The sequence below is a fragment of the Pyxicephalus adspersus genome, chromosome 5 (assembly GCF_032062135.1).
Source record: "Pyxicephalus adspersus chromosome 5, UCB_Pads_2.0, whole genome shotgun sequence".
Lineage (NCBI taxonomy): Eukaryota > Metazoa > Chordata > Amphibia > Anura > Pyxicephalidae > Pyxicephalus > Pyxicephalus adspersus.
In genome coordinates, this window is record NC_092862.1 from 28,461,613 (window position 1) to 28,473,673 (window position 12,061).

Genomic DNA, 12,061 nt, shown 5'->3' on the forward strand with positions numbered 1-12,061 from the left:
AGCGGAGGGAAGGATGGATGAGTCTGGCTGCAGCATTCATAATAGATTGTAGAGGAGAAAGTCGGGTTAGTTGAATACCGGAGAGGAGGATGTTACAGTAGTCCAGACAAAAATAATAAGAGCGTGTACAAGGAGTTTGGTGGTCTCTGGGGATAGGTAGGGGTGGATTTCTGAGATGTTGTGCAGGTGAAAGTGACAGGACCTGGAAATGTTCAGAATATGGGAGGTAAATGAGAGGGCAGAATCGAAGGTGACGCCAAGACAATGAGGGGAGGGACAAATTACAGTGTTGTTAACAGTTAGAAATATTCCAAGGGGATATTTTGAATTGGGGGGGGGGTGGATGATGAGTTCTGTTTTATCCAGGTTTATTTTCAGAAATCTGTCAGCCATCCATGATGAGATGGCCAACAATCAGCATTAAACCATATCCAGGACTGAGGGAGACAAGTCAGGGGTGGACAGATAGATTTGAGTGTCATCAGCATACAGATAGTATTGTAAGTCAAAGGAGGCTAGGGAGAGAGGAGGTGTACAGAGAAAAGAGAACTGGTCCAATGACTGACCCTTGGGAAACACCAACCAGGAGGAGAGTAGGAGAGGAGGAATTACCATTGAAAGAAACTTGAAAGGAGAGGTCAGACAGGTAGGAAGCAAAGCGAGAGAGCAGTGTCACAGATATCAATGAAGCGCATGATTTGGATTAGAAAGGGGTGATGAACAGTGTCAAAAGCAGAGGAAAGATCGAGGAGAATGAACAGGGAGAAGTTAACTTGAGACTTAGCTATGATGAGGTCATTGGCGACTTTATTAAGGGCTGTTTTAGGGGAATGGGCAGCTTGAAAACCAGACTGGAGAGGATCAAAGAAAGAATTGGTGTTCAGGTAATGAGTCTTTTATAGACAAGGCGCTCAAGAAGTTTGGAAACATATGGGAGAAGGGGAATAGAATGGTAGCTAGAAGGTGGATACACATAAAAAATTGTAAGATTGGGTGGCTGAGCCTTCTTTGAAAAGTGTTGTGAAAAGCAAAAACAAAGAAAGAAATGTAAAATGTAAAAGATTTCTGCAGACTTGCTTTATTTGCACAGATATATCAAAGATGTTTAAAATAGCAAGTATCCTTTATGATGCTGCTCATTGAACTGAGCTTAAACCATACAGCATATTGATGTCCATGAAGAATGAAGGTTCATTTTTTCTCATAAACCCGACGGGACTCCACTTTATCTATTCTGCATATCTATAAAGAAAAGAAAATAATAAATATATATTAGATGGATCCAGTCAAGTTAAAGCGTGCATTAGATTTCCACAAAATATCATACTTACACATAACACAAATTCACACAAAAGTCCAGATTAGTGGGGACCTTAGTGGGAATTTCGCTATGTTAATTTGTATACATTGTGTGCAGGGCCACAGCGATGGGTCATGGATTGGAGGTATGTTTCCCCTATATATAGAGCATGGGCTCTTTTAAACAATGTGCATATTGGGAAAGGCTGTTTCAGGGCTCTGGAATAGGTAGGAATACACTTGTTGTTTTTTTCCATTCCACTTGGAAACACACCTGGGCTTGCTAAAGCCAGACAGGAGGTCTGGGCCATAAATAGCGGAGGCATACAATTAGGGGGGTCTGTATCTGATGTGTAATGCCAACATGCGAGCTGCAAACAAGTATGGTAGGTGAGCTTTGTGCTGGGGATCCGTATTATTCCTGCCTGCAGGCTGCTTTAGGAATTTGGGATCTTTGAAGTATTTGTAATCTGGACAATACAGGACTCTGAAAGCTTTGGATTCTTAGCATTACAATTTGATGTAAGCTAAGTTCAAATATTTTTTTGGCTGAAGGAATCTGTATTCTTTGGGCCTAAATAAAGGGACTATTTTACCATAAATGCTTACTTACCGTTATCATTTTACCATCTTTTACTTCTCGCGTTATTGTGCTTTCCCTTCCGCCCCACTTCTGGTTTTGAATTAATTTCCCATCTTCCAGGGTAATGATAGTCTAAAATAGTCATTAAAAAAAATTCAGTATGCAGCATATAAGAGCATCTACTGTTTTACAGTCAGATGTTTTATCATAACAAGTCAAGATTGGTTTTAATATATAATAACTTCTTGAAATATGAAGATAATCTTAGACAGTCACTTACATTTGAGTAAATGATTGCCAACATATTACATTAGAACTAGTTCCTCCCCTGAGCTACACCAGGCACACTTTGGTTCCTTCCTAGTTTCATTAACACCCATTCAGATGTTTAAACTTAGAGCTGTGCCAGGAATCTAAGCCTGCCAGTAAGTAAACAGAAATCTGTTGAATAATAGGGGTTTCAGAAATGATCGCTTATCCTGCATCTATAGGTGGGGGAATACCAGATTGTCTGCACTGAGCTGCATCTGAAATCACAAGTAGATTGTTGTGTAGAATATGACATCATATGTAATGCCATTAGAGCCCAAGAGACAGGAACTTTCCTGAAAAAAACATATATTCTTTATTTATTGTTCATTCAACTTTTCGCTATCATTTGGACAAATGCTCAGCGAGTACCATGTCTCAGTATTCATTTTTTAAAGAATTTAGTAGATGCAAACCTTTTATGCAACAGCAAATTTCCTTACTATGTGTATGCTGTATACTGATCTGAAAACTACCATATATAAAGTAAGAATTTTTTTTTCCCCCTCAAAATACCTTTAGAAAAAGAAAAGAATCACCCATGTGATTTTATATATATTTTTCCATTTTAAATAACTGTTTAAAAAAACGCTCCATGAATGTATTTATTTATGGTAATTCTTTATTCATGGTAATTGTCTTTTCTGTTGATTACTGATTTTGTTTTAACAGCAATAATTGCTGTCAAATCAGGTTTCCTGTGTATGTAGATGAAAATAAGTACCTTGGTTTATATTTGAGTGTATACAAGAACGTTTTATATATAAGCATGCATCATAACAGGAACTAACTGAATAATCTAGAACTGATAAGTAAGTCCCCAATACTTCCCCTGGCCAAGCCTCCTTTTCCAATACAATTCAAAAACATTCTGCAAAATTAAACATATCTGTTTCTTTTTGGAAAAGGATTTGTCCTTCCCTACACTGAGCAATAAACACAAGATATTTTGCTGTACAGCTCTGGTCTGCTGTATCCCCACTGTGCACTCACATGCTAGCAGGGTTGCTTTTAGTCTAGAATGGCTAGAACAATGCCATTGATCAAATACATATTTATAGTGATATGTTACTGTATTTACTACAGTGTGTCTTAAAGTGAACTCCCCCCCCCCCCCCCCCCCATACTATTTCCCTATATGATTCCTCTGCAGATCATTCTTTACTGGCTGCACACTGCATCTGGATTTTTAGGGCTCCAAGCTTAGCAAACTTTCATTTCTTTAAAGAGATGCTTGTTAGGGGTGCTGTAGGTTTTTGTGTAATACAGGAATTTATTATGAAACTGTCATCCTTAAATATACATCAACAGAAACTAAATTGATTTCTGATAGTTAACCTTTTGATGCCATTTAATGAACAGTTACACCAGTGTTTCCCAACCAAGGTTCCTCCGGAGATTGCTAGGGGGGTTCCTTGAGCCATAAGCAATTTGTACCTCTCAGGTCAGTTTAATTGACACCAACGATCTTTTGTGGCTATATGTATATAAGATTCATTCTTGCTACTGACCACTACATGAGTGTACTGTGAGCTGTGGATAAGTTGCTGAAGTGACCTTTTGTTTTGGACGTTTTAAACAATTACAAGTCTTTGTGTAGGTGCAGCATTAATTAGCTCAGTGCTGTGTTATTATTACAGATAGGATGCACCTGTGTGGAAAAGTAATTAACATTTTGCCAATTGTGCATTAATAAACTATCTAATCTAAACTATATAATTCTATCATGAGACAGCTGGCAGGCACTTAAAAAGATGATTCACCAATTCTAATGATTATGCCCATAATTTAGCCACACCAATAATTTCAACAAAAAGCATGCTGCTAACACCTCTCCTTCTGTGAAAAAAAATTGAATGTTCCCAATGGCCTCTTGTTCATAGCAAACTAATATGTGCTTATCACAAAAGGAGAGCTGATTTTAAAGCAGAATTATTCCCAAATTAAACTCACCTGTCCCTGTTCTGTTGTAGGTACCCCCATAATCCTTCTCCCTCAGCATTCTGATCTTTGGCCATCTGGATTGGCTGGTCTGGGATGAGATAACTCCAATGCAGGCACGTGGGAGTTCATGTAATGGCATCCACAAGAGAAGTCGGGATTCCTAGGTATTCTGGCAACCAACTCTGAGATTTACATGCTCAGCTCAGAGGATTTTGACAGCTGGAGCAGCAATTGAGCAGGTAACTCATTTCAGAACGGACATCCCCTGCCCAATTTTGTAATAATGCACTTCCTGAGGCCAAACTTTTAAAGTGGAATTTTAGTTCCATTTTAGGTATCCAGCAATCATATTTAAGAACATGATATGGAGAGGGTCAATCTGGGTAGGAAAGATGACCTGGGGGTTGGCAGCTACTCCAGTGACAGAACTGTAAAGTATTCATTATTGCTCACAGATGCCAACTAAAGTTAATGGTGTCATGCGTTAGAATGTAATGTCTAAGTTTGAATCAAAATAAAATTACAAATAGCCAATAAAGTTTCCAAAGAGTCATGACCTAATTTTTTGTCAGATGTACCAATGTATCCTTTGTATACTTTGTTTATAATGTTTTAGTCTTCAATCGCACACTACACTATGTACATAAACAATAGATATGTTATATTCTCACCTCACATTCCCTGCCATCTGCTGTGGTTTCTTTAAACAGCTTGTTTAGCTCAAATTGGAGATTTGTATTCTTGAAGGTGCTCTCTGTTTTTATACACCACACATCCCCATCTCTAGTGATAGTCACATCGGGTTTCAGTGTTTTTGCAACCGTCCTGGTGACAACAGGTACACCTACAAAAGAGTAAAAAAACATATATGTTAAAGATTAAAGCTTTGAAGAACCACAAAATTTATAATGACATGATCAAATTATCAGAAGGAATAACTATTATTATTAATAGTTAATAATATTATTAATATTATTAATATTATACTATAATATTATTAATATTATTAATATTATACTATAATAATCTCATTTATATTTATATTATTACTCTCAGACCCCTGGTTTATCTTATTTGCTCCTTTTGGATTTTGCTTTTTTCCCCGGAGGACTCTTAACTTAAAGCACCTCTGGATCAAAAAGATCCAACGTATGCACATTTTATAGCTGGTGGCAAAAAGTGCTACTGGTACCGCTCGCTGCAGCCCCAATCGCCCCCTATGGCGGCTCCATTGGGAGACATGTAAAGTCTCCACATGCAGCAGCATTTCCTGGGGTGAGGAAGCAGTAAACCCACCACAACCTCAAAGTACACAAAGTACAAATAATACATTGTATTTTTAATAATAGTGTTGCTGTGTTCATTAAATGACAGTTATGGTTAAGTGAAAACACATTTTTAGATCCTAAGATAGTATTTTTTTTATTACCATAGGTTTTTGGCTGGACACATTATTGATAAAAGGTACAACTTTTTATTAAAAAAAGGTTCTTTCTGAAACTTTCTGTATTGTGGTATATCAGGAATGTATTTGTGCACACTTATAACAAAGATAAAGGTGCGAAATGTCATATGTCTTTAACTAATACTATTCTGATTGATGGTTGCCAGTGCTAAAACTGGGCTATGGCCACACTGTGCATATTTCTTTGGGAGTGAGAAATTAGGGTCAGCCTCCCAAACAGAATAATTCATAGTTTGTGAAGGTGTTGATTGTTTTTCATTGCTTTTACACTTTGTTTTTAAATTATTTTAAAAGGTAAGCAGTGAACATGACAGATTAATGAACATGAATTTCACAAACAGATTAAAGGAAAAAAAATACAATGAAAAGCCAAATGGAACAGCTTTAGCATAGTAAACTCAGGTATGTTCTAGTTCTTTCCATAACTGTTTGTTAAGATTCAAATTTGGACTCACAGAAGACCTCTTCATACAAGTACAGTGTTTTGTTATTAGCCATTATTGAGTTCTTTTAGCTGTGTGTGTTGGATCATTATCCTTTTCAGAGGAACCATGGCTGAGGCTCTCAAAAATAGATAAGATAGACTATCATGGGTAAACCTGGGGGGTCTGGAATAGATTTTGGAATGATTTCTAAGAGATCCATTTGCTGAATTACACAGGTACATCCATGATAGTCTTTTTTTCTCCAGTCCTAAAGAGCCTTATTAAATCAGGCCCAACGTGTTGGGCACCACAAGGCACTGTAACTAGCCTGATGTGTTAAGACATGCTTTGCGGGAGCTTTCAGTAATTAAGAATGATTACTGCTGCTCCCTCTCCTTGGCCCTGATTTAATAAAGTTCTCCGAGGCTGGAGAGAATACACTTTCAGAAGTGAAGCTGTGTGATACAGCAATCCTGGAATGGATCTGGTCCAGGATTCAAAACATTTGCTAGCAAATAGCAATTGATTTTTAAAAATCCATTTAATGTTTTGTGGATCACCCAGCTTCACTTCTGAAATCAGGGCCCTTGTGTCTGCCTCCCCTGCACCCATAGTTTAATGAAAGCTGCATGGAGTGGGTGACCTTGGTTTCCTTCCACAGCTCTGCTATCTGATCAGGCTTTGTGCATCCCAAAGCAAACTTGGTCATACAAATCAATTTTCTGCTCATAAAGTTGTTTTATTTTCTTTGTGGCTATTTAGGAATTATTGGAATCCAATTCTTTTGCTTTAAGTTTAGATGGTGGCAAGTGATAACTTCTGTTTATCAAGTGGCAAGTGATAACATCTGTTTATCTATGGTCAACCTGAATGAAATACCTAAAATTTCACAAATTATACTCAAATGTATAATTTAGTACCCATATTCAATAGTTGTTGCTGGGACATAAGAATAAATTAAAGCAGAACCTAAACACTGTACAGACAGGTTTGCTCTATAAAGATCGGCAAGGGCGAAGGATAAGTGGAAGGTGTCCCGTTGTGTTCTCCTCTTCCATGTTCAGTTATGGACTGGATAACAATTGTCGGCACATGCACAATGTTTGTTTTGTGAAGTGTGTCACTGTGACATGTAGCTACAGTAGCAGATTTATATGTGCCTTTTTGTGATTGTGATTATGAATGCTAAATAACTTTGTCAACAGAGGTTTTTTTCCAAGTAAAAAAATACTGCCAATGGATTTGGTGCCAACAAAAGTTGCTACAAACTGAAAATGAGAGATGCTCAACATTGATTATTAACATGTAAGATAAACCAGGGCTCCATTTATAAAACAGGGAATCTGACATTCCTTTGTGGGAATAAATGCCAATGAAACACATGGACCTGGAATATTTCCCACAAGGAAATGCATGAGAGAATGTCTAATTCAATATTTTATAAATAGAGCCCCCAGTGTTACAGAGCTCCTCACAAATCTATAAATAATGTGATTTTATAGGTAATGCTAATAGGATCTGTTCAATTTTACTAATTTATTTTAATTTAATGATTGTCAGTTTACAGTCCCATGTACCAAGGCAGCCTACATTGTTTCACTAAAACTATTGAATGATCAGCATGTTGGTATTGGGTTTTCTTGATCCTTATGTTTATTTTTATATTTAGAAACTCTCTGAAATTGCCAAAGTCTTGCCCAGGGTGTAGCTAGCAAGGCATCTCACTTAAAAGGTCCAGGATCCATCCTGCCTTTCAAATGCATGCATTAGCCTGTTGATAAGGTTGTCACTCATATGCATGCATACTTGAATTCTTATTCTGCATGCATACAAGTGTCAATACCATGCAATGCAATAGGGGCTGAGTGGTCCAAAGTGCTGCCTTTCCCAGTCAGAGTGCTTTTCTACTTGAGAAAACAGGAGGCTGATATCTAGAAAGATTTATTAATGAATTATATTTTTAGTTTTGTAATCTGCCTGAAGTGTATTTCAAGAGTACAATGACGTCAGTAATTACTGAATTGGCGTAAGTCTAATTAATGATACATAAAAACTGTAAGATAGCTTTAAACCCCCAACTCCCCTATTTCCAATAGGGCTGCAGAATGTTACATCAGATTATTTCTTTCTATATTGCAACACTGTGTTAACAGTGAAAATGAAAACCTGAGTTTAGTGTGACACTAAGGCTGCATACACACAGCAAATTAAAGATGTTTGCCTCTGGAAAAAAAATCAACATGTGTCCCCTGAATATGATTGAGAATGATCCTTGTGAATTCCATTGGAGAAGAGCACATCGGGGTGCCACTCGCCCACCCTTCTCCATAGGACAAAATGATGCTGTGTGTACAGCGCTTATTTGTTTATCTGTCACTGGAAATAGTCATAAAAAATTGTTTCCAGTGACAATTATCCTACAGTGTACAGTGTATGCAAACCCAAATCTATCCTCAATGTGTGTTTTTTAGGGTTATTCTTTTTAATTCATTACAAAGTTTTCTTACTTCCTGTTGTGTACTGACAACACTATGCCACTGTTTCGTGAAAAGCTGGAACGTTGTTAACCTTCCATGTGCACACCTTCACTTTAGTAGACAGGTTGCCTTTTTAGGTTTATGGTATAGCAGCCTTAGCTCTATTCACATGTCAGATGATACTCGCAAGACCGTAAAATCATCTGAAAGTCTGAAATGTGTACAGTGGTCCCTCAATGTTATTTATCAATAGGCCACAGTGAAAATCCTCTAGCCGGACACAGCGATATTGCTGTTAACTGAGAGGTTAACGTGGCTTTACATTGCAACACAAAGTGTGGTTACTGGCAGAATTTCCAGGTAAGAGATTTTACAACCGATTCACAAAAGAAGATTTACTAAGGAAAACTTTACAAAGTTAGGCATGGTGCCAACAGTTATGATAAAAAGATCAAAGGCTTAAAACACTTTAAAGTGAACTGCTTTGACCTTCCATGGATAATCAACTTCCAACAATGCCAACATTGCTCTACTAACCTCTCCCCGGACACTTTGCAGGAAAGAAGAAACAATGTGCAAGCTTCAATTCCCTTTGATCTGAACTTGCACCAATTCTATGCTTGGCAATTGGCCGGGGAGGAAGAGAGACACAGGCTACAGAGGGTTCTGTGTTTGCCAAATTATGGGGGAAGCACTAAATCCTTTGAAAGGAAATGCTTTTTTTTCCAAAGCACATTCATTACTCTGCTGCACAACAAAATGAGTCTATAGGTAAGTGGTATTTGTTTTCCTGGATCATAAAAATCCCACTGCCTTCATTGAACAGGGTACATGGCAGTTCATGGATTGCATTTAATCTGATTTGCATTGCAAATCTTTTTAGAGATTGGCCTCCTGTTTTCTCATGTAGTAAAGAACTCTGGCTGGAAAAGGCAGCACTTCAGACCACTCAACTTCTATTGCATTGCATGGCATGTATGCATGCAGAATAAGAAATCCGGTATGCATATGAGTAACAACCTTATCAAGCTAATGCTCCTTTATGGTCAATTTGGAGGGCTGGCTGGATCCTGGACCTTGTAAGTGTACTGCCGTGCTAGCATCACCCTTAGCAAGTTTTGGCAATATCAGCTATAGGGAAACCTAATAACATGCTGATCATTCCATAGTTTTTTATTGATACAATGTAAGTTGTCTTGATCTATGAAGACTGTAAAATGACCGTCATTAAATTAAAATAGATTAGTAAAATTGAAGATCTGTTTAGCATTACTTATAAAACCACATTATTTATAGTTTTCTGAAGAGCTCTGTAACACTGGGGGCTCAGTTTATTATATATGGAATTGGACATTTTTTCAGGTCCATATGTTTTAATGGCAGTAATTGATTCCCTGGTTTATAAATACAGTCCTATGAGCTGGAGTGTAGCTTGATTAATAAATTACTCCCTCTGCTGTTGAAACAGAGCACTACAAAAAACCTGCCCCTGACTATCTGCGCCTAATAGCTTGCCTAATTCCTCATTGCATGTTACATTTTACATAATTGAAGTATTTTTTACCACATCAGGAATCCAAAGTACCCATTTATTTGGATGCACGGACACACAGTATTAAATAAAGCTTCCAACAAAAATAACACAAATTCCACTTCAAACCAAAGATTTCCCATGCAGTACTTTTTTCTGCCAATAAATGTCCTCAGTGACTGCTATCATTTACTCACTTTCTCTGAGCCCAGGTCATCCTAGACCCATCTAGGGACAAGAGGCTGATTCTAGATGAAATTCAGGTACTTACCCTGCCTCTATTTAAAGCACATATTTAGTGATGTGTTAATAACTCCAGAAGTGCATACATTTGTATATTTTTTATCTGCAGAGAGTTCAGCTTTAAACTTATTGGGTGTTCTCATTAGGTTTTCTGTTTTGGGTAAGCCTACAGTATTCCTATAAAGACAGATAAATTGTATCCAAGTTTTTTTTAAAAAACTAGTCAACATCGGAAGTCTATGCATGAAATATCAGTAAAATTTTACATTGGGGCACTGTCAATTTTTTTTATTACATCTCTGGCAGCAAGAAGTAGTTATAGAAAAAGACACTGGGAGCATGAACATGACAAGAACTAGGATAACATGAACACATGTACCTGCGGGCGAGGGAATTGAAAGAAATCCAGCATGGGTGAGCCATGCCAGCTGCCATTGCTGCATTTCTGAAAATGCTGATATAGTCAGGCTTCATTTGCTAAATCAGTAATCCAAAGCAGTTAAGTAAAAAGAAAATCATATTCTGAATACGCCCTGTATGCAAATGACTCATTTGTAGTAATGAAAACAATAGAAAAAAAAAACTGCATGTTTTTCAACACACATGGTAAACAGCATGGGTTTTGGGTTAATATAAGGGGTTATTGGGGGCTCAGAATGTTTAGAGCAGCAGACTGCAGGAAAACCATATGTGTACAAATGTTTTAAAATGAACCTCATGAAAACAGATTAAGCACATGTATTTCACCTGTGAACAGACATATCTTATCTGCAGGCTACACAGCAGCAGAACTAGCTTTTTGTGTTTCTTCTCTTTCTCACAATCTGAGCTCTGCTATACATGGGCTGCAAGAGGCTGATTTGAAGTCAAATTCTGTTTGCAAATAATAAAAAATAAAAAAGTTGCATTTATTTGTATTTCTCTTATATCTGGCTGGTGTTCAGAATCTAAAATCTATTAAAAGCTCATAAAGCTCCAAAAGTTAGATATATGGTACAAAAACAATTGATAAACCATTCATATAAAATGCACATTTGCAGTTCTGCACATTTATGCAGTAATGATTGGAAAAGGCAAAATGTCTATAATAAAGATATAACAAGTAGTCCGCTTACCAACTTCTTTCATATACTCATCAAAGCGATCAGATTCAATCAGCTTCCAGCAACCTAATAGTTCTGCCATGGTGCCAGTTCTTTCCTAAGTATATGTAATGTATGAAAATCCAAGAACAGCAGACTGAGAAGAAGTTAACAGGAGTCCCTTTTTAAACAGATGCAGTGGGGCTGGACTCCAGTGATGTCACCACAAGCAGTTAGAAGTAGAAAATATATATTTCAGTTTGACTGTACATGAAATGACTTGTTCTCACCACTTTTCCAGCGTGGCTTTCCCTCCACACCCACACTCCTGTTCCAACAGCAACATTTATTAAGAACATGTCTCACTTTCGCTGAGAAAACACTTTTTTGGATTACTTACAAACCACAAAACCTGGGCTGACAATGACTTATCTCCCAGTTGATTTTCCTTGAAATCTTGCATTAAAGAATTGTATAGAAACAATACAAAGCTGCCATTGCTGACCATTCCTTTAAAAAGGACTTATCCCCTGGCTGTCACGCTGATCCAATGACCCTGATTCATCAAGCAGAATCGGATTATCGGTCGCGCATTCGTATTCGCGATCCGGAATCGTACGCGATCGCGCTATTCAGCAACTGAAAAAGATCGCGGCCGGAGCCGCGCATATCCGGCAGCTTTACACTGGCGAGCGTGTATTAA

The 12,061-nt window shown here is 37.6% G+C and overlaps 1 protein-coding gene across 1 annotated transcript; it reads right to left on the reverse strand.

Annotated features, from left to right (window-relative positions):
• Positions 1–1,048: 1,048 nt before the first annotated feature.
• LOC140330678 (myelin P2 protein-like) lies at positions 1,049–11,545 on the reverse strand. Its single transcript, XM_072411000.1, has 4 exons — positions 11,392–11,545; positions 4,807–4,979; positions 1,913–2,014; positions 1,049–1,242 (listed from the first exon to the last, which is right to left on the reverse strand). The coding sequence occupies exons 1-4, from the start codon at positions 11,459–11,461 to the stop codon at positions 1,192–1,194; spliced, it is 396 nt and encodes a 131-aa protein (XP_072267101.1). The 5' UTR covers positions 11,462–11,545; the 3' UTR covers positions 1,049–1,191.
• Between the last annotated feature and the right edge of the window lie 516 nt (positions 11,546–12,061).